General features: G+C 51.7%; 1 protein-coding gene across 7 annotated transcripts in view; it reads left to right on the forward strand.

Annotated features, from left to right (window-relative positions):
- Window positions 1–22,748, forward strand: part of PALD1 (phosphatase domain containing paladin 1) — a 110,352-nt gene that overhangs the window by 50,968 nt on the left and 36,636 nt on the right. For 5 of the 7 annotated variants that reach the window (XM_066350192.1, XM_066350188.1, XM_066350190.1 and 2 more), the window contains exons 2-7: window positions 16,010–16,222; window positions 19,043–19,145; window positions 20,387–20,566; window positions 21,200–21,364; window positions 22,180–22,340; window positions 22,538–22,613. In XM_066350192.1, coding sequence (XP_066206289.1) covers window positions 16,038–16,222; window positions 19,043–19,145; window positions 20,387–20,566; window positions 21,200–21,364; window positions 22,180–22,340; window positions 22,538–22,613 — 870 coding nt within the window. In that variant the 5' untranslated portion in view covers window positions 16,010–16,037. Of the gene's footprint in view, window positions 1–5,888; window positions 5,982–16,009; window positions 16,223–19,042; window positions 19,146–20,386; window positions 20,567–21,199; window positions 21,365–22,179; window positions 22,341–22,537; window positions 22,614–22,748 lie in introns of all 7 variants that reach the window. The other 2 variants (XM_066350189.1, XM_066350194.1) reach the window with 2 other exon arrangements.

Genomic DNA, 22,748 nt, shown 5'->3' on the forward strand with positions numbered 1-22,748 from the left:
GTGACTTCCTCCGTGTTTGTTCTGCAGCTGAGGCAGATGTTTCCTGCAGCTGGTCACTCAGCCTCCTGCCCTATTTTTAGCTCCATTGTTACCCACACTGGGCATCTGGCTGCCAGGGCTGTGTGAGAGGCTGTGGTCCTGGGAGGGGCACTCTTCTCTGTGTCCAGCTTGTTCTGTTCCTTCTACGAGGTCTTCTGGGGAAGTGAAGGTGGCTTTGGAGAGATGGGAGGGTGGCGCTAGGTGGTGCAGTGGACAGTGCTCAGGTTGTGAAACCAGAGGCCCAGCTCTGTCATTATGTCATGGAGTGCAGTGGTTTTGAACTGCCGGTCTGCAGACCAGTGCTGGGCCCCAGAAATTTCATGCTGGTCTGTGAAGATGTTAACCACCCTGACATATGAAAGACTGGCATGAAGTGTTGGGCGGACTGGCATGGGTCTGCCGACCGGCGGTTGAAGACTGCTGATGCAGTGAGTGCAGTGAACTCTCCAAGCCTCAGGTATTTTCATCCTGAAATGGCACAGCAGCCTGTGCTTCTGCCTGTCTCACCAGGCACGGACTCAAGGCCAAGGTACAGGCCGAGTGCTGGAGGGCTTGCAGGGGGAAGGGGCATTTCCCCTGGACGTTGATGGACCGGGGAGAGGGCAAGGATGGGGATGGCATTCTTGTTTGCAGGACCAGGGCGGGCAGAGGCAGGGAGGCAGGGAGGCAGGGAAGGGCTGGATGTATCTGGGGACATCTGAGCAGTGAGGGCCTTGAACATCCCTGGCCAGCCTCACTGGAACAGTTCCTCCTGAAATGAGCCCCATGGTGGGTTCAGGGGCAGGAGGCGTTGTAACTCCTTCCTGAGCCAGCAGTCAGCACGGCAGCTCTGCCTCTGGCTGTTCTACACATTGAACTTTCATAAACAACTGAGGGGTGATGAGGGTGGGAAAGGGTGTCTTGAATGCCAGGTAAGGGAGTCTAGACTGGAGGCCATAGGGGTGGAAGGGATGGGAACAGACCCCAGAATTGGGTCATAGTTCTTTCCAGCTCTTTGCAATGCTTCTTCAAGTCCCTGTGACATTGCTGGAGGTAGAAAGTGAGGCTCAAGCCTGCGTTCCCACTGGCCGTCTGGGGCGCAGTCCCCGGGAGCAGACAGGAGAATGTTGGCAGGGCTAGGGCTCTGGGTGGAGTCTCCGGAGACTGACTTTCTCCTGACCTTGAAATGCCCGAATGCCCGGCGTCTTGGCGGTGCTCATGTCTAGGTGCTCTTACCTCTGACTGACTTTCTCCTGACCTTGAAATGCCCGAATGCCCAGCGTCTTGGCGGTGCTCATGTCTAGGTGCTCTTACCTCTGACTGACTTTCTCCTGACCTTGAAATGCCCGAATGCCCGGCGTCTTGGCGGTGCTCATGTCTAGGTGCTCTTACCTCTGTTCTCTCAGGGCCTCCCTGCAGAGCTCTCCCCTCTCCCCCAGTCCCAGGCTGCCTGGCCCCTGGTGATGGACAGGAGCTTCGGCTTTTTCAGGAATGGAATGGGTGCCTTTCCCAGAGGTAACTGGCACCTTCTCTGGGGTTTCACACTCCCCTTCTCCTGCTCCTCCCTGAAAGAACCTGGCAGGCAAGGTCCTTCCCGTGCGGGTGCTACCTTGTTTTCCAGGGCGTTCCCCTGCTCAGAAAGACCCTGAGAGGGGCAGGGAGAGACTCCAGATGGAGAGACTCTTGTAGACTCCGCCTGTTTGGAGCAGTGGAGGCCAAGCCTCTATCTAGAGTGTGAGGCCAACATTTAGCTGCTTAGAACTTTACAAATTTCTGCAGCTGACTCAGGGAGAACTGCTGTGCCACGCTGTCTAGCAGCTGATGGTGCTGTAATCGTCACCTGTGTGCATCTCCCATGGGCCCGGTGGCCAGGGATGATGACTTCTGTACTTTGTACACCCCGTGGCACAGGCTGGACTTCCAGGACCCTGGCATTGCTCTGCCTGGGTGTAGGGCTGCCAGCCCACAGTGCAGCCTGACTTCCATCAGTGGGGAAACTCGACATTCTCCTGCAGGAGGGGCAAGTAAGTTCTGTCCTGTTGCCATGTGGCGTGTGGTCACTGAGAGTCAAACCTAAAAATAACAGAGTGCATTAGTCAGGATCAGATTTGACTACAAGTAATAAGAAAGGCCAAGTAACAGTGGTTTACACAAGATGTGAGTTTCTGTCCTTTCCAAGCCAGAGCTTTGTGGCCCATGGAGCCCCTGGGAAACCTGGTCTTTTCCGTTCCCAGCGTGTGGCTTCACGTGCTCATGCTTCAAGATGGCTTTGAAACTTCAGTCATCACATCTGTGTTCCAGGCAGCCGGAAGGAGGAGGGAGGACAGGGATAGGAAGGATTCTGGAACTTGCCATGTGACATGACCCGTATGTTTCGTAGCTAGAATTAGTTACAAGGCCCCAGGTAGCTGCGAGGGAGATGGGCAGTGAGGTCTTGGCTCTGGGCAGCCATGAGCTCAGCCTGCTGCCCCTTATCTGGTTTGTTTAATACAGACGGGAGGGAGGGAGAAAGGATGTTGAGCTAACCTGAGGATGTTCCCAGCTGAGCACCTGGGCCAGCCCTTCAGGGACTGCAAAGTCATACCCAGGCAGGTGTCCCAGGTGGGAGGGCAGTCCTGCCTTGGGACCAGAAAGCCACATGCCTCAGACCAGTAAGGGGGACCAGAAAGGCTTTTGAGGGGTTAGGAGTCGGCCCAGTAGCAGTGGTCAGAATAAGGGAAGCGAGCCAACCTCTTTGAAGGGGTTCAGAACTTGTGGGCCGTGTCTGGGCTGCTGGGATCTGAGGGAGGGGACAGGCTCCCTCCCAGGACAGGATGCCCCAGGATGAGGGTTAGACCTGTGCCCCTCAGATCTCCAGAGGGGGAGGAGGGTCCGGGGGACTGCAGGAGTTCCCCCAGGGCTGCTAGGATCTGAGGGAGGGGACAGGCTCCCTCCCAGGACAGGATGCCCCAGGATGAGGGTTAGACCTGGAGCCCTGTGCCCCTCAGATCTCCAGAGGGGGAGGAGGGTCCGGGGAACTGCAGGAGTTCCCCCAGGGCTGCTGCCACTTGATGTGTAAGTGCTGGTGGCTAATTAGGGTGGAAGTAACAAACTGCAAGGTTCAAGCCACTTGTACATGTGACCCTCTTGGCCCATGGATGAGAGACTTCCTCCAGATGAGAGGCATTCTCTGAGTCTTCAATGGGGAGAGCTGGGGGAATAGGTAGAAAACTAGCTTCTCAGAAGACAGCTTAGATTTAAAAATTATATATTTAAAAATATTTTTGGCCCCATTTTTTTATTTTGAAAAATATCAAGCCTACAGAAAAATTGATAGAAGAGTAGAGTGAACACGTTTGTGCTCACCAGTTGCTAAATTTACTCCATTTGTGTTTCTCTCTGTCTCTACCTCTCTCTCAGCTATATATGAAGATTATAGACATCAAGGTGCTTCACCTCTAAACACTTTATTTTTATTTTTTGTATTTTTCTGAAGTTGGAAACGGGGAGGCAGTCAGACAGACTCCCACATGCACCCGACCGGGATCCACCTGGCATGCCCACCAGGGGGCGATGCTCTGCCCATCTGGGGCGTTGCTCTGTTGCAACCAGAGCCATTTTAGCACCTGAGGCAGAGGCCACAGAGCCATCCTCAGCACCCGGGCCAAATTTGCTCCAATGGAGCCCTGGCTGCGGGAGGGGAAGAGAGAGACAGAGAGGAAGGAGAGGGAGAGGGGTGGAGAAGCAGATGGGCGCTTCTCCTGTGTGCCCTGGCTGGGAATCGAACCCGGGACTCCTGCACGCCAGGCCGACACTCTACCACTGTCACCTCTAAATACTTTAGCCTTTGTCTCCTGAGAATGAGAACATTCTTCTAATATCTACATCAACACATCCAAAGAAGTTTAAGTTTCTATTCAGATTTTTTCCACTTGTCATCAAAGTGTTCATTATAACTCCCCCTGTCCAAGGCCCTGTATGGTCAGAGCTAAGGGGATGGGGCCCCCAGGCCAGGAGGCAGGCAGCCGGTGCTTGAAAGTGCCCTCTTCCTTCTTGAGGGTCGCATACTCCAGGAGCCTCCAGGCCCATGTGTGACAAGTGCCAGGGTCTTTGCTGGCCTTGGAGCAGGCAGGAGCCCTTTTCTGCCCTTCACCTGTCAGGGGAGCTAAGAGGGAGGCTTGTTCACCCCTGACCCAGCACAGGGCCAGCCGTTCCAGCTCCCAGCTCAAGGACCTATCTGACCTAGGACCCCCACCCCCCGCTCTGCAGCTGTTCTGTGTTGACGCCCAATTGCGTGGCTCCTCAGCTGGCCATGCAGTCCACTTCCAGCTCCACGCCCACCTTGAGGTATCATTTCAATGTATAACAATGAATGACGTGTCCCTGCCAGAACTCAGACTTCCGAAGGCTCCCCATTTTTTGGAGGCTGAGGCCCCAAATTCAAGGCCACCCCGTCATGCGACGCCCCTGCTGAACATGTGGTCGTATTTCCAAACATTTCTCTATACCTTCTGTTTTTAACTCTTAGACTTTTAAAAACATTTTTAAATTTATTGATTGATTTTAGAGAGAGGGAAGGATGGAGAGAGTAACATTGATTTGTTGTTCCACTATTTATGCAATCAATGGTTGATTCTTGTGTGTGCCCTGACCAGGGATCGAACCCACAACCTTAGTGTATCAGGACGAAGCTCTAATCAGCTGAGCTACAGGGCCCGGCCTTTAGTTTCTTTTTTAGTTTAGAAAAAAGAAAATATTTCAGAAACATATAATTTAGTAGGTTGAAGTCTCCTGCAATTCTAGACACCAGATGGCTTTATTTATTTTTTTATTTTTTTGAGAGAGAGAAAGAAGAGGAGAGAGTGAGAAGCATCAGCTCATAGTTGCTTCACATTAGTTGTTCATTGATTGCTTCTCATATGTGTCCTGACTGGGGGACTCAAGACAAGCCAGTGACCTTGTTCTCAAGCCAGTGACCTTGGAGTTTTGAACCTGGGATCTCGGTGTTCTGGGTTGACACTCTAACCATGGAGCCACCACCAGTCAGGTGGCTTCGCTTTATTTTTTTTTTTAGCAAGAGAGAGAGAGGGAGAGAAAGAGGGGCAGACAGGGGCAAACAGGAAGGGAGAGAGATGAGAAGCATCAGTTCTTTGTTGTGGCACTTTAGTTGTTCATTGATTGCTTTCTCATATGTGCCTTGACTGGGGGGCTTCAGCTGAGCCAGTGACCCCTTGCTCAAGCCAGCGATATGGGCTCAAGCCAGCAACCTATGGGCTCAAGCCAGCAACCCTTGGGCTCAAGCCAGCGACCATGGGGCTATGTCTATGATCCCACGCTCAAGCCAGCGACCCCACGCTCAAGTTGGATGAGTCCGCGCTCAAGCTGGTGACCTTGGGGTTGTGAACCTGAGTCCTCCATGTCCCAGGCCGACACTTTATCCACTGCGCCATTGCCTGGTCAGGCTACTTTATTTTTTAAATTGATCTCATCTTATTGTTAAAGAGAAGGAGGCTGAGGGGTAGAGGTTGTGAAGGGATAGGTCTGGGTGACCCCCAGACACATGATATGACGGAGTATGCAGCTGAAAACAGGACTCGGCCTCTACTGAGCCATGTAGCCTGGGGAAATTCCCATCCTTGGTTAGCTGTTTCCTCTTCTGTAAACCCTGCCTCACCTCCCTTCAGGGCTGTTGTTGGTAGCCAAGACAGAAAACCACAAAGACAAAACACCCCATCAGGCTGCACTATTGGAGTGCTTTATTGGGAACACAGATGACAGTGGGCAGAGGGCACTGTGGACAGAGGCACAGGGGGCTTTGAGGGTATGGGTGGTGGTACCCTGGTTGTACAACTTTGAAACTTACAAATAACAGTACTTTTTTTTTTTTTTAGCATTCCCAAAGTAATCATGTTCATGGTAAGAAATTTAGAAGCTGATGGATAAGCAGAAAAAAGAAAAATACCACACTTAATCCCCCATCAGGAGTAAGTGACAAAGTGTTTAAACATCCTTCCTGTCATTTGTGCCTGCTGTTGTGTGCTGTCCTTGGTCCCAGCAACAAGGACCCAGGCAGGGTGGGGAGACAAAGTGATGGAGCCAGTTCGTTCCATCAGCAATTATGTGGCCAGCTCCTCCTCTGAGCCTGGCTGCTGACAGCCAGGAAGGACACAGGGTGGCCCCGGCTGGGAACAGCGTGTAGTGGAAGAAATGTCCCATTTTGTGACACTCATAATGGACTCTGGGAGTGGAGAGGTGAGGGTGAATGTTTAGTCAGGGAGAGCTTCCTGGAAGCCCTGGCTTTAGCCTTCAGGAGTGGGTAGATGTGGGAGGGTTGGGGAGAAGGGCAGTCCAGATGATGGGGTATGGGCTGGGAGCAGCTTCCTCCACCCTGTCTCGTGGAGGGCTGAGATCCACTCCTTGGTGCTGGCACTCACTTGCTCCTCCGTTAGTCCCGGAAGCTGCAGATGCCCTCAGGTTGGTCATCTGTTCATCTCTTAAATACTTCCTGAGCATCTGCTAGGCCCCAGCGCTATTCTTGGGTCACAGCGTGGACAAGTCAGGACTGTCCTGCTTTTAGGGAGTTGGGGAGACTGATGCTATACACAGTATAATCGCACCAGTGTGCCTGTTAAGAAAGAAAAGGGGCTAAAAAGATGGAGGACTGTCGGGGTGGAGTGGGCAGACCACATCCCTGGGGCCTCAGAGGGGCCTCTCTGAAGAGGACCGTCTGAGCCAAGGTGACAGGCAGTGGCAGCCCTGTGAACGGGAGGGGAGGCAGGCACGCAGCCTTCATGGAGGAGCCTGTCGGGAGGGGAGGACACGGCAGTGGCTAGAGCAGGTGGGGCAGCCGAGGTCGAGAGCGGGCTGTGCACAGGGTGAGGGGGAGGGGTCTGTCCTCTGCTCAAGTGTCCTCTGCCTAATGTGCCCGTGTTCCCACGGTCATCATTCCATTTGTACCATCTGGTGGCTTTTTTAGTGTCTTCGTGGGTTTTTTTCTTTGCTACTGCCATCAACCCTCAAGGAAGAAGAGAAAGGTTTTGTGATCCCCACTTTACAGCAGAGGAAACAGTGAAGCAGGGCCAGTGGTGTGATTTAGGGGGGACAAGAGGGAAGGAGAGAGACCCCCTAGAGGCCGGTGTGGTCTGTCCAGTCAGGGTCAGCGGCTGGTGGGCAGAGCAGTTGGACCAATAGGGGTGCAAACTTGTTCTTCTGTGGGGAGGTTGTGGACAGAGGACTTGCCCATTCCTGCTCCTCCATTCAAGCCAGGAGCAGGAGCAGATGGAAGCCTTTCGAAGTGGTTCCCTGGACAGAGCAGAAGGGGGAGAGTTGCTGTGTTAGCAGAGCAGGCAGCTTCTGTGGCTCAGCCCTGCCCTGCCGTTTGCCTGGGGTGACAGCCAAGGTCAGCCTCCTCGTTCCTCCTGGGCCACTGCTTGTAGGTCCGGGCAGGGGAGGGGACGTGGAGAAGGGCAGTGAGTGGAGTGATGGGAGGCGGGGGCCTGGGCTGACCTGAGGGCCGTGAGGAGTCTGAGCCCTCGCTGTGTGGCGGGCTGGGTGTGTTGGTTTGCACACACATTCACTTATTTCATTTTCATACAGACCAATTAGGGAGGTGTACTCACAGTCCCCAGTTAGTAGTTGCGGAAACGGAGAGTCAGAGAAGTTAAGCCATATGCCCCAAGTCACACCACTAATAAGTGGTAGAAATGGGAACCAGCCAGTGGTCAGCCCCAGGATCCCTGCTTCACTGAGTCAAAATGACAGTGTCCCGCATTTAGGTGCAAGGACATTGGAGAGTCACTCACAGCTTCTGTGAGTCTCCACCTTTGGCTGTTAAATAGGACGCTAGCATGGCCTTCCTGGGTTTCCTCACACCTTGAACAGATGGTTATTAAATTCTTACCTGTAGCAGGCAGTGGGCTCAACTCTGAGGACCCCCACGCTGACAGAAGGGTACTCTTGGGGACCATAGATTTCAGACTTAAAAGACTCAGCAACACTGTCTAGAAAAAATATAATGTGAGCCACAGGTGCCATTTTAAATAGCCACATTAAAAATAAAAAATGAAAAGATGAACTTAATTTTAATACAGTATGTTTTAACCTAATGTCAAAATGTTATCATTCTGATAATAATAAACATAGCCCTAGCTGGTTGGCTCAGTGGTAGAGTGTCGGCCTGGCGTGCAGGAGTTCCGGGTTCGATTCCCGGCCAGGGCACACAGGAGAAGCGCCCATCTGCTTCTCCACCCCTCCCCCTCTCCTTCCTCTCTCTCTCTCTCTCTCTCTCTTCCCCTCCCACAGCCAAGGCTCCATTGGAGCAAAGTTGGCCCGGGCGCTGAGGATGGCTCTGTGGCCTCTGCCTCAGGCGCTAGAATGGCTCTGGTTGCAACAGAGCGATGCCCCAGATGGGCAGAGCATCGCCCCCTGGTGGGCATGCCGGGTGGATCCCGGTTTGGGCGCATGCAGGAGTCTGTCTGACTGCCTCCCCATTTCCAACTTCAGAAAAATACAAAAAAACAAAAACAAAAACAAAAAAACATAATAAATTCTTAATGAGGTATTTTATTCTTTTTGTACTAAGTCCTTTTACACTTGCATTGCACCCCAGTGTGGACCGGCCACATTTCAAGGGCTCCAGAGCCACGTGCGGTCAGTGGTCACTGCACTGCACAGCCCAGCTGTGCGGTCTGAGTGGTCAGTGCCCCCAGCACAGCAAGGTCTAATAACAGCTGACTTACTGAGCACTCACTGACCAGGCTGAGGACTTTATATACAGTATTAGTTAACCTTCACAACAACCCCATCGGGGAGGTGCTGCTACTGCCCCATTTCACAGAATTGTCAGCTGTGGCCCAGAGAGGTAAGTAACTTGGCTGAGGTCCCACAGTGGTGAGTTGTGGAGGTGGGTATGGAGATGTGACTATAGAGGTAAGCACACTGGGACAGAGGATGGGAGAATCCCCCTCTTTTTTTAATTGAGAGGAGGGGAGATAGTGAGACAGACTCCCGTGTGTGCCCCAACCAGGGTCCACCCAGAAGCCCCCATCTGGGGCAGGTGCTTGAATCAGCTGAGTTATCCTCATTGCCGGAGGCCGATGCTCGAACCAATCAAGCCACTGTCTGTGAGAGGGGAAGGGAGAGAGAAGGGGGAGAGAGAAGGGTGGAGAAGCAGATGTTGCTTCTCAAATGTGCTCTGACTGGGGATTGAACCCGGGATGTCCACATACCAGGCTGACACTCGATCCACTGAGCCAACTGGCCAGGGCCAGAAGCACCTCATTTCTAACATATTTTTGAAGCAGATTTCTTACAATAAAATTTTCCCATTTTAAGTGTACAGTTTGGTCAGTGGCAAGTATGTGTAGTTGTGAAACCATATTCAATATATAGAGTAGTTTGTCCCTCAAAAGATGCTCCTGAGCTCCTGTGTGGTGTACCCCCTTCCCCTGACACCGTGGATCAGCTCTCTGCATCTATATTTTTGTCTTTTCTAGGATGTCATATGAGTGGCTGACAGTTTGAAGGCTTTGGGCCTGGCTTGATTCTCTCATTGTGCTAGTTTTGAGGTTTGTCAATGTCATTGTTTGTATCGGTAGCTTATTCCCTTTTATTGCAGAGTAGGATCCCATTGTATGAACACACCACATTTTGTTCCTCTGTCCACCAGCTTACGTGAGAGTTGATTTCAGATGTCGGTGGTTATGAATAGTGCTGCGATGTACAAGTCTTCCTCTGGACATCTTTTTATTTTGTTTCAGTAGTTACCTGACTGAGAGTGGAGTTGGTGGGCATGTTTAAATTTGTAAGAAATGGCAAAGCTGTCTTCTGCACGCTGTACCATCTTACGTTTCAGCAGCCATGTCTGGGTTAAGTTCCTGCACAGTCACCAACACCTGGTATCGTTGGTTTCTCAAAACTTGTCATTCTAGTGCATTTTCCTGATGATGGATGATGCTGAACTTCTTTTTATATGCTTATTTAGCATCCAGCTGTGTCTTCACATCTTTTGCCCATTTTTAAATTAATTTTTTTACCTTGGTGTTGAGTTGTAGTTTTTCGTCAGGATTAAATGAGCGTTGGATTCTTCTTGGCTGAACAAGGTTGCCTCTCCGCCACGGTGTCCGCAGGGTGGTCTCTTCCCTCGGGATTGACTGCGTGTGTTTTCACAGAGGCAGGGCGACAGCATGTATATGTCTGGGACATGCTTAAATGTCATTGTAACTGCGGCCCAGATGAGTCTGGCTTCTTAGCTGGTCAATAAGGGAGAAATGGAGCCTGGGGTTCCTGATCCCTCCATGGGAAACCATGTTTTGCTCTGCCTTGCTAGGTCTGGGGTGTTCTGGCAGAGAGTGGAGTGAATGAGGGTCCTGAGGACCCTGAGTGCAGGTTGTACAGATCCCAGAGCGAAAGGAGAGTGTGGGAGGTGCTCTTGCTCCCAGGGTCAGTGTGAAGAGACAAGAAGGCACACTAATGAGTAGTTAGCAACTGCTGCCACCTTCCAAAGACCAGCTGTCCTCATCTGAGCATGGACATAATAAGATCTCAACCTTACAGGGTTGTTGGGGGACCATATTATGGGAAGTTCCCTGTGTGGTACCTGGTGCTTAGTAGGTGCTTTGAAATGTTAATAAATAGAAGACAAGGAAAAGGTGGAGGAGGACCTGTGTTTGGTGGGTGGCATGCTTTCCTTCAAGTATGAGTTCCTCTTTTTTTTTTTTTTTTTTTTAATTTTGCTAAGCCTGACCAGCCAGTGGCACAGTGGATAGAATGTCAGACTGGGACATGGAGGACCTAGGTTCACAGCCCCGAGGTTGCCAGCTTGAGTGCAGGCTCATTCGGCTTGAGCACGGGGTCGCTGGCTTAAGTGTGGGATCATACTCATGACCCCATCGTCGCTGGCTTGAACCCAAAGGTCACTGGCTTGAAGCCCACGGTTGCTGGCTTGAGCCCAAGGCTGCTGGCTTAAGCAAGGGGTCACTTGCTCTGCTGTAGCCCCCTCCCCCATCGGGGCACATATGAGAAAGCAATCAATGAATTAACTAAGGTGCTACAACGAAGAATTCATGCTTCTCGTCTTTCTCCCTTTCTATCTGTCTGTCCCTCTCTCTGACTCTCTCTCCGTCTCTGTCACACACACAAAAAATTTTGCTAAGAGCCCCTCTAGCAATCTGGCAGGAGTTCATGAACCTCTTCTCAGAATGTTTTATTTTTTTTAAGTGAGAGGAGGGGAGATAGATAGACTTTCGCATGCACCCCGATCATGAGCCACCTGGCAACCCCCATCTGGGGCTGATGCTTGAATCATCTGAGCTATCCTCAGCAACTTAGGCTGATGCTTGGACCAGCCGAGCTATACTCAGCACCTGGGCTGATGCTTGGACCAATTGAGCCACTGGCTGCGGGAAGGGAAGAGGAAGAGAAGGGAGATAGGGAGGGAGAGAGAAACAGATGGTCACTTCTCTTGTGTGCCCTGACTGGGAATTGAACCCAGGTCATCCATATTCTGGGCCAATGGTTTATCCACTGAGACAACCAGCCAGGACTCAGAATGTCTTTAAGTACACAAAACAAAATACATGGGATTACAGAGGACGTACATTTTATTGAGAGCTGTCAAAATACTAAAAACAAATTGGTGATATAGTAATGCATTAAGATAATTTATTAGATAAATGAATGTTTAATTGTATTTTTTGAAGACATATCAGTGACAAGGCTCTTGTTGCTCAGCTTTGAGGGAGCCATTAGGCTGCGCACATCTTTGATAGGCATGTGCCCAGCACCATGGACACCAGGTGATTATGATTGTTTTGATGGTCCCGAGTGCTGAGAATCCCACTCTGCAAATAGAGTGACGGCTTCTTTATGGCTGCCTTTGTAAGGCGAGCATTGGCTTCTCTCCAGGATCATCACATTCTCCATGTTTCTTAGCTGTGGGAACCACTTGGGATCCCAGTGTGCGGGTCTCAGACCACTAGGCACAGTTACCCAAGTTGGCCAGTTATGTCACCCCCGGTGTGTGGGCAGGGAGCCTGGGTCTGTAATGACTGTGGTTTGAAAGGAGTGATGAGGGCAGGCCACGTTCCAGATACCTGCACTGGGGCGTGATGTGAAATGTCTGTGAGCTCTGTGGCAACCATGTCCTGGGATCTGCTATGCGATGGGGTGGCCTTAGCTGTGATGGAAGGAAATGCTTGCTTTTACTTAGAAGTTAGGAAAATAAAGGCATAATTGTTTACAAACCATCCAGGCTCATGAAACCCCTTCGTCTGGTACCATCCAAATCCATCCTCCTTTCCCCCCAGCAGAGATTTGAGCACTAGGGATCCTAATACCCCCACCTCTTCTGACCACTGCCCTGGTAGTGGACAGCAGTGGTGTGACCACTAGGACTGGCCATCTTAGGAGCCAGACCATGTGAAACTGGAAGGGGATTTCAGACCATCTCATCCTTCACTGTCATTTTATGTCAGGACACTAACAGCCAGACGGTGGAAGGAAGTTACCCAGGGCCACGCAGCACGTGGCCAGCAGGATGAGGCTTACTCTGGGCTGGGTTGAGTGAGGTTTCAAGGGGAGAGTTGCGGAGTGAGAAGCCTGGGGATCCCAGGGTGTCACTTTCCTCTAGACATTTTGGAGGCAGGTCAATTTCCAAGGATCCTGTTCTTCCCCTGCCCCTGTGGACTGCAGCTGTGCACAGCTGTGTTGTCTCCTGGCTGCCTTTAGAGGCACTGGCTGGGGCCTGTCCTTGCCTGTGGAGCTGGTGAGAGATGTGGGTGGCTGGGGCTGGAGCTGGAGTGGGAGGCAAGGGGAGGAGGGTGGAGGTGCAGGCCCAGCCCAGATCAGTGGGAGCAGGGCCTGGCCTTGGCCTGGCAGCTGTAGCCAGCTGTCGCCTCTGTTTGCCATGCCCTTCTTTGGGACAGCTGCCTGTCTTCTGGAGGAGGCTGTTCCCACCCGTGCCTCCTTGGCCCAGACTGCTGAGAGGGGTCTGGGAGAGTTTGGTGACCTGTGTTGGGAGCCTGCCATGGCAGCCAAGTGGAGAGAACTGGCGAGAATTTCGGGCTCTGCTGTCGGCCAACCGGGGTCCACTGTGAAGCTCCCTACTCTCTCTGAGCTGCCGTGTTTTTTGTTTAGGAACAGACTCATTCCCTCCACGCCCGGGTCGGGCATGAAGAGTCGTGATGGGGCTCTGATAAACACCAGGTGTGCATGTTAACAAAGCTGTCAAGCGCTTCTGGGAATGTTCAAGTATGACGAGGCTGGGCAGGAGCCCTTTCCAGACTGGAGAGGGAGAGAATGAGTGGTGGTTTGGGAAGGTTCTGGGAGGGACAGCAGGAGGCTAGTCATTCTGTCTAGGTGGCTCTGGGGAGGGGAACATGAGTACACAGCCATTGGGGAGACCTGGGGAGCATCTGTCTAGGGACCAGGAAATTTGACTCAGGGTCCGGGGGAAAGGGCACCATGAGCTCAGCCTTCAGACTGAGCTGCTGAGTCCCTCATCCTCCACCCACTTCCGGCGGTGCTGCTGCTGGTTATGAGAGGGCTGAGGTGGGGCGGGGGGTATGCATGGTTGGAGTATATTGTACCCACCCACCGACTGGGAGCAGCTCATGGCCAGCTAAAGGCAACTAGGGGAGGTGTCATGTTCTAAGGACTGTATTGTCCCTGTGCTTCTGTAAAGTAGACTCATGTCAGGGTACAGATGGGGTTGGGGTTGGGCAGGGCAGGTAGGTCCCGCCTCCTGATTCTGGACCATTAATGCCGTGGGGGTCTGGCAGCTGCTGGGCTTTCAGAAAGTTCTGTCTCCCATATCTGGATCCAGAGTCAATCTTCCCCACACCCTCTAGCAGCTCTTAGCAGGTCTTCCAGCACATTGTTTGTTTGTTTGTTTGTTTGTTTGTTTGTTTTTGCAGAGAGAGAGAGAGAGACATGAGGGAGAGAGATGAGAAACATCAACTCAGTTACATCAGTTTAGTTGTTCATTGATTGCTTCTTATATGCCTTGACCAGGGGGCTTAAGCCAAGCCAGTGACCCCATGCTCTAGTGAGTGACCTTGGGCTCAAGCCAGCGCAACCTTGGGATCATGTTGATGATCCTGTGCTCAAGCTGGCAAGCCTGTGCTCAAGCCAGATGAGCCCATGTCCAAGCCAGCGATCTTGGGGTTTTAAACCTGGGACCTCAGTGGCCCAGGTCAACACTCTATCCACTGCGCCACCACAGGTCAGGCCTTTCCGCATGTTCCCCAGCCATTCTCGTACTTGTTTTGAATAAGCTTTAACTTTATTACCCAGTGTTCAGAGGAGAAAAATCAGAAGATGCAGAGAAGCAAAAAGGAGAAAATAAAAAAATTACTTATACTTTCATCACTTGGTGATAACTCATGCTAGCATCTTGGTATTTATCCTTCCAGACTTTTCTCTTGATACACTTTCATGAATTAAATTGGGATTATAGCTTAGTGGCCATTTAACATTCCATTTTAGAAAGGTCCTGTAATTTATTCAACAGAACTCCTGATGTTGGCTGGAGGTTGTTTCCAGTGTTTGTTTTATAAGCAACACCAGTCTTTGTAGTCCACTTTTTGCATTCATTTTTAAGTGCTTCCCTAGGAGAGAGCTCTCCACAAGGATACTCGCATGTCTCATGTGGGTCAGAATCTTTGCCTATTGATGATGTTGAGTTTGGTGATGTTGAGGTTGATGATGTTGATGATATTGAGGTTGGAAGTGGTAAGGTTGAGTTTGGTGATGTTGATGTGGATGATGTTGGGGTTGATGGTTGTTGATGATGATGATGTTGAGGTTAGTGAGATTAAAGTTCAGGTTGGCCTGACCAGGCATGGTACAGTGGATAGAGTGTTGGAGTGGGATATCGAGGGCCCAGGTTCGAGACCCCAAGGTCGCCAGCTTGAGCGCGAGCTCATCTGGTTTGAGCAAAAAAGCTCGCCAGCTTGGACCCAAGGTCGCTGGCTTGAGCAAGGGGTTACTCAGTCTGCTGTAGCTCCACAGTCAAGGCACATATGAGAAAGCAATCAATGAACAACTAAGGTGCCACAATGAAAAACTGATGATTGATGCTCCTCATCTCTCTCCGTTCCTGTCTGTCTGTCTCTATCTGACTCTCTGTCTCTGTAAAAAAAAAAAGAAAGAAAAAAAAAGTTCAGGTTAGTGATGGTGATGATGCAGAAGCTGGTGATGTTGAAGCTGAGGTGGATAATGTTGATGTTGAGATCAGGGTCCTGGTGCTTTCACTGGACCTTTGACCTGCCGAGACAGTGGTCGGCAAACCGTGGCTCGCGAGCCACACGCGGCTCTTTGGTCCCTTGAATGTGGCTCTTCCACAAAATACCAGGCGCAGGCGCTACCTCGATAAGGAATGTACCTACCTATATAGTTTAAGTTTAAAAAAAATTGGCTCTCTAAAGAAATTTCAATCGTACTTACTGTTGATATTTGGCTCCGTTGACTGATGAGTTTGCCGACCGCTGTGAGAGCTCGCCCAGTCTGGACTTTCTCGGCCTTGTTTTGTGACATTCATGGCTAGAATGTCTTTCTGCACCCTGTCTGCATCCAGATCTTTTACATCCAAGCCTGACTTCCTTTTATATTTGCCCCTGGTTCTCCCTCAGGTCACCTACTTCTTCCAGTCTGGAGGGCCTGGCCTCCATGTGACCTGATCCAGTCACCTGGAGCCCTCAGTCCCCACCTGGTGTGGAAGGTTAACCCCTTCCTCTCTTATTTTCATCAGAGGAGTATCAACTCTAATAGGTCAGGGTCTCTGTCTTTTTATCTCTATGTCCATCACCCCCAAAGTGCCAGCAGTGGGCTGGGCAGATAGTGGACATTCAGCGAACACGTGGTAGGCAGCACACCTGCCCTCTGTCTTCAGCTAGAGGGTGAGCTGGCCCTCAGACTTTGATCTGTATGTACGGGGAAGGTGAGGGTGGGCTTGATCTCTTCTGCCCTGGCTTTTCCTGCCACCGCCTTGACTGCATGCCCTCTCACCCCATAGGACTCGGGTCTGAGATTGCTGGCTGACTATGGGTACAACAGCCAGCACAGCCCAGCAGCCGGTCGCAGCCGGTGCACCCTTCGAGGGCCTCCAGGGCAGCAGCACGATGGATGGGCGGCACTCACTCAGCGTCCACTCCTTCCAGACCACGGGCTTGCACAACAGTAAGGCCAAGTCCATCATCCCCAACAAGGTGGCCCCCGTCGTGATCACGTGAGTGGCGGGGGGAACGTGACCATGTCCCTGGAACACGTGGCTGTGGAAGCTGCCTGGAGGGTGGTGGCACATAGTATTTAATATCTGGATGAAGACCCTGAGGCCCAGAGAGGTTAGGCAGTTTACCTGGAGTCACACAGTAAGCAGGGGCAAGGACTCTGTTGTGGGTCTCCAGCTTATGGGACTTACTGTGTCCACAGTGCCGGGGGGGGGGGGTGGTGGAGAAGGAAGACTAGTTGGGGCACACTGTTTTGAAAATAATTTTTGGCTGAACGTTTTCATAGGGAGTTTATATACTTAGATGCATAAAATTTAGATTTTTCCTCCCCCACAACTAATAATTATGGTTGGAAATTGAAGTTAACACCAGGCTATTAAAGGACCTTGGGCTAAAAAGCTGGAAGCTGTTGGTAGACTGTCTTAATTAGGTCTTTCAAGGACATTCCTGGAGGAGGTTGAGGGTTTGTTCCAACACCATATTTTGAGAGAGACCTGGGTGTCCTGAGGAGAAGGGCCAGGAAGGGGCCCTGCAGCCCTGTCTGCCCCCCAGGGCACAGTGAAGTAGTGGGTGTTGGGGACCCCCAAGGCCAGGAAGACGGAAGGAGCATTGGGTCTGTTTCCTGAGGAGTCAGAAAGCCTCGTCTGACATTGAATCTGCCCACTGTGCTCCCTGCTGCTGGCCCCTCCAAAACACAGGAAGTAGGATATGATGAGCTAAGAAATATATTCCACACGCAGAACTTTGGCAGAGACCTAGCAGATGGGCCTTCTGTAAGGAAACCTGAAGGTGGGGATGATAAATTTGGCCTGCTGGCTTTGGGGCCTGACAGAAAAGCTGTAATCATAATATATAACTGTGTTCATGATGAGGGAAGAAGAGAAATATTATATGAAAGAGACTTGATATACAGTCTCTCCACTGGAGATGAGAAAACTAGGTGTTGGCCTTGAGGGCAGTGTTGAAGACATGTGTCTGGGTCTTGCTACGTGACCTTAGGCAAATTCTGTTCCCTCCCCGGGCCTTAGTCTCCTTATCAGGATATGTGGAATGATGTTTAAAATATTTAACCAAGCGGTGTGGCTCAAAACAGTCTCCGGCCTGTTATAAAAATCTTCCGTAATGTACTTTGCATGTTTCCTGGAGCCAGCCAGGAGCTCAGACTCAGGTTATAGTGTGGTTGAGGCGGAAGGGACCTTAGAGATTATCCAACATGAGTTGGCAAACTATCTTGCAGGCTAAGTATAGCCCAGCATCTGTTTTGTAAATAAAGTTTTATTGAAACACTGTCATTGCCGTTCATTTATACATTTTGAGTGGATGTTTAACACTTCACCTGCTGAGATGAGTAGTTGTAACAGAGCTTTTGTATGGCCTACAGAGTCTATTTCTGGTCTGACCCTTGGCATAAAAGGTTTGCTGACTCCTGATCTAATAATACCTTTTAGATCAGATGTGGAAACTGACTTAGATGCACAAAATGTTTCGAGGAGGTAGAGAGATTTGCCCATGGTGGGCCCCGCAGTGAAATAGAGGCAGAGCTAGCTGGCTGGCTGCCTGCAGGAACCCAGTCTCTGGACTCCTCCTCCAGTGCTCCCCGCCCCACCCCTTTCACCACCCAGACTTTCCAAAAGGCACTTCTTTTATAAAGAGGATCAGATACCAGATCAGGAGCTCTGGGAGGCTGTGTCTTCTTCATTGTTAGAATCAGCACAGAAGTTTTTTGTCTTGAGGACATAGACCTCCCCCCTTGTTTAGCATTTGCAGAAAACTGGATTTGTACCTGAGGGTTTTGTTTGAAATGTCCCTGTATGGAGATTGAACTACCACTAATAATAATAATTTTATTAATAAGTATAAGGCACTGGGCTAAACACTTATATTCATTAATCTATTGATTACTCACAGCAGCCCTGGGGGGTGTGAATGGAGCTAGAGAGTAACTACACTCCATGAATCCATTGGGCAGTGGATTCATGCCCAGACCACATGGCCCCAAAGTCTGTGATCTGAACCACCTTGCTGTGCTATGGGATTGTCAGTGGGGAGCCTGTTCCCAGAGACAATATGATGGAGGACCATTCAAGACCAAAGTAACTCTGGAATGGAAAGCCTTATTCAAGACAGAAATTTCTGGCCTGACCTGTGGTGGCGCAGTGGATAAAGCATCAACCTGGAAATGCTGAGGTCGCTGGTTCGAAACCCTGGGCTTGCCTGGTCAAGGCACATATGGGAGTTGATGCTTCCAGCTCCTCCCCCCTTCTCTCTTTCTGTCTCTCTCTCTCTGTCTCTCTCTCTCCTCTCTAAAAATGAATAAAAAAAAAAAAAGACTTTTATGTGAAACTTCTGTGAAACTTCTGTCACATAAAAGTCCAGGTGATGCACGAGGCTCTGTGGTCGCTGGGCTCCTCCTCTCTTGCTGTCCTGCCATCATCAACATCTGCTTCTTGTCATCATTTCTGGGTGCTAGCCAACCAGGAGGAGAGAAAAGTAGAAGGCACACATCTCTTTAATAGAATGGCCCAGGAGTTGTACATACCACTTCTCCTCACATCCCATTGGCTGAGACCCAATCACATGACCATGCTAGCTGCAAGGGATGCTGGGAAATGCAATCCTCATTGGAATAGCCCAGTCTGCATTCCAGGTTTCTATTGCTGTCAATGGGGAGAGTGAATATTGTGGTACAATGGACTGTCTCTGCCACAAATGGGTAACCACTTGGGTGGGGGTGAGGCGACTCTGCTGTGGGTCTGCTGAGGATGGAGTGGACCCTGGCTGCAAGGTTGCCTGACTTGGTCTCCATCTGCCTCCGGCAGGTACAACTGCAAGGAAGAGTTCCAGATCCATGATGAGTTGCTCAAAGCCCATTACACTCGGGGCCGGCTCTCAGATGGTACCCCTGAGCACTACCTGGTGCAGGTGAGGTCAGGCCCTCCCCTTCCCTTCCTCTTCCAGCCTCTCCTAGCCCCTCCTGTCCTCCTTCCTCACAGGCTCCCTGTCTAATCTCTTCTTCTCCCCACCCCACCCTCCTTCTCTGTTTCACTGCCTCATCCCACCCTCTGGGGTTTCCATCCCACCTCCCCTCACCCCCTTGCTTCCTGCGGCCTGTTTCTCCTGTCCTGTGGAGCCCCTGCTCTTCTCTCCACTCATCCCCTGCCAGGCCCTAGGATGTACCAGGAGAATACAGGAGCACCAGGGAGAATACAGACAGGACAGAGGCCCCAGGCCCAGACTGCCTCCCCTAGGCTAGGGATCTCTCTCCCCATCTCTTTTGAAATTTCACAACTTCTTTGGCTTAGCTTTTTTTTTGCCTTAAATATCCCCTAGAAAGTAAAGTCCACAAAGACAGATGAGTTTTCATCTAACTTATTCACTGCTATAGCCCCAGGCCCCAGAACAATGTTTAGGCAAGATGTATGTCCTCAGTAAACAGTCAGTGAATGAATGAATGAATGAATGAAAGATCATGACAATTAAACTATTTACTGAAAGAGTGGCTAACCATTTCTGGTCTCTGGAAGAACTGGTCTCTTATCTGTCAGCAATGTACGTATGTTTGTGTTTGGGAGGGGGTGGACGAGATGACCTCAGGGTTCCTTTTTGCCCAGGAAGGAGCTCTTCCATTTCCCTCTGCTCTCCCCTGATCTCTGGGTATCATTTTCCTCTTTTCTCTATAGTCATGGCACCCATTCACCCCAGTTAGGGAGGGGAGAGGCCTGCCCACCCTCAGAACTGCAGAGCCCCAGGAAGGGGCCAGTGGCCTTCCTCTAGTTGGTTACGGCTGCTGCTGCTGTGACTCCCTACGCTGGCCCCCCCGGGTTGAGAAAAGTTTGCCCTCCTCCCAGTGGCTGAGAGCCCCCTAGAGCCAGCTTCAGCTTCCGCCCCTTGAGTGCTTCTCCCTGCTCTGCTTCTTCAAGACCTCGCCTGGATGCCAACCCCCACATGAAACCTCAGATTCCATTCAGGAGTTGTCTTCTCTCTCACTCTGTGACCCCTTCCCGGCATCACAGCTGGTCATATAGTTTTTGCAAGCCTGCAGACAACTTGAGGACCATGTCTTCTACCCCATCTCCCTGATCCCCATCCCCTGGGACGGAGCCCTGCCTGTAGAAGATGTTCCTGGGTCGCCTCAGTGACTCCTGTGGCTCTCCCACTGCCAGGGACGCTACTTCCTGGTACGGGACGTTGCTGAGAAGGTGGACTTGCTGGGCACTGTGCAGAGCTCTGGTGCTCCCAACTTCCGGCAAGTGCGGTCCGGGCTCGCCGTGTTTGGCATGGGGCAGCCCAGCCTCTTGGGGTTCAGACAGGTCCTCCAGAAACTCCAGAAGGATGGACACAAGGTAAGCATGGTCACTTCTCAGGCAGAGGCCAGCCTCCCAAATCTGGGGAAATAGGCTCCCAGGAAAGGCAACTTCAGAGTCAGTCTTTAGAGGGTCCCAGCCACATGACGGAGAGGGTGGCTGGTGTCTTGAACAGGCCCGACCAGGCCTTGAATGCCATCACAGTCTTTGTTGTCAGCATGGTTTGGACATTCTGGCAAATGTTTATTGCATTGTCCTGTGTGGACATGGAAGCCTCAAGGTCAGCACCCCACCTTGAGGACCTCAGAGGAAGCAAGGAGGGTGACAGGATGACAAGAGGGACCAGGTCATAATGAGAGAGTCACAGGATGATGATCACAGCTAGAATAGAGCACTAGACTAGGAGCCTGAGACTGAAGTTCACTAAAGGAGAGAGGATGTGTTGTCACTACAAAGTGGGAATTAACATTATGAGGTTCAGGTGAAGGACTATCCCTTGAGAGGAGGGAGGGTCAGGAGTGGGTGGCATTTGGTCTGAGCTTTGCTTCTTGGGTGCAGTTCAGGTCTTGGGGACAGGGTGAGGTGATGAGCCCTTGAGGAGGGGGAGCGGCCTGCTCAGAGGTCTGGAGGCGGGGCAGTGCATTGATGGCGATGTCCTTGGGCTCCTGGCAGGAGTGCATCATCTTCTGTGTGCGGGAGGAGCCTGTGCTCTTTCTGCGTGCTGATGAGGACTTTGTGCCCTACACCCCACGAGACAAGCAGAGCCTTCACGAGAACCTCCAGGGCTTTGGGCCTGGGGTCCGGGCGGAGAGCTTGGAGCTGGCCATCCGAAAAGAGGTGAGGGCCACTAGTGTTAGTGGGGCCCCCTTGTCTGATAGGCCTCGGGCAGCTGAGTTGGGACCCCAGCCCACAGCTCAGCTTTGCTCTCCTGGCCCATACTCGCCCCCTTTCCTGCCCTGTTTGGGCCGGTGGCTGGCCACAAGGCCAGCTCATGGGCAGCCAGAGGAAGGACTTACTATTCCCATTTCAGTTTGCCTCTGCCCCTTGCCCACCCTGCTTTTCTCCTCCACACTCAGTGTTCTTATTTAGAGAGAGGCCTGGTGGAGGGAAACACTCAACCAGGAGTCTAAGACTGAAGGTCAACCCCCATGGGCCGTGAGACCGGGAGGGGGTCACTTCTCTCGTGGGCCTCCATTGATGTCCGAGGTTCCACTGTCCTACAAGGTTTGCAAGGTCTCTGAGGCTGTTAACACACCACAGAGGTGTGTAAATATAGTATGGGGGTCAAAGTGCCCCCATGAAACTTTCATGGGCAGGAAGCGAGGCCGTACTGGACACTGGTCACCTCCCCATGTCCATTTCAGGTCTCTTCTCTAGCTCCCAGCTGACCAAGTCTCACCCTGTCCTTCAGACTGGTGACTTATCTAACCCCTGCTGCCCACTGGGCAGGGCCCTTCCTACCTGACCCAGCGCCCAGGTCGCTGCTCTTACGACAGCCAGGTCATAGAGAACACCCTGGCCATGTAGTTCCCTTGAGGGAAAAGCAGCCTGTCTGCGGCCTCTGTGGTCTAGTCACTCCAGAACTCAACCAGGAAGGCCAGGAGGGACCTGAAGGTCCGTCATGGCTGTCTGGCCCCCACACCTCCCTGTAGATCCACGACTTTGCCCAGCTGAGTGGGAACACGTACTATGTGTACCACAACATCGAGGACCTGCGGGGGGAGCCCCACGCTGTGGCCATTCGGGGCGAGGATGATGTGCACGTGACCGAGGGGGTATACAAGCAGCCCCTATTCCTGCAGCCCACCTACAGGTACTGTGGGCCAGTCCTGCGCAGGACCCCAGGGTGCTCAGCATGGTGAGCTCTGGGCCCGCACTCCAACTGTGGCCTCAGTCTCACCAGCTGTAGGTGGGGCTGAATTGCATGCAGGGATGCGGAGCTGCCCAGGGTGTGTCATCCTGCCCAGGGTATGGAGCCTGCCTGATGGGTGACTCCCCCTCACCTGGCAGGTACCACCGCCTGCCCCTGCCAGAGCAGGGGGCTCCCTTGGAAACTCAGTTTGATGCCTTTGTCAGTGTCATCCGGGTAAGTGGGGGCAGCAGGGGTGTTGGGAGCACTGAGTGGGGAGCTGGAGAGTGGGTCCCTGTATAGGCCCTCTCTCTATGGAGATGCTCAGGGTGGCTCTGGCCACTAAGTTTTCTGAGAAAGAAATCCTCTTTC

The sequence above is a fragment of the Saccopteryx leptura genome, chromosome 9 (assembly GCF_036850995.1).
Source record: "Saccopteryx leptura isolate mSacLep1 chromosome 9, mSacLep1_pri_phased_curated, whole genome shotgun sequence".
Lineage (NCBI taxonomy): Eukaryota > Metazoa > Chordata > Mammalia > Chiroptera > Emballonuridae > Saccopteryx > Saccopteryx leptura.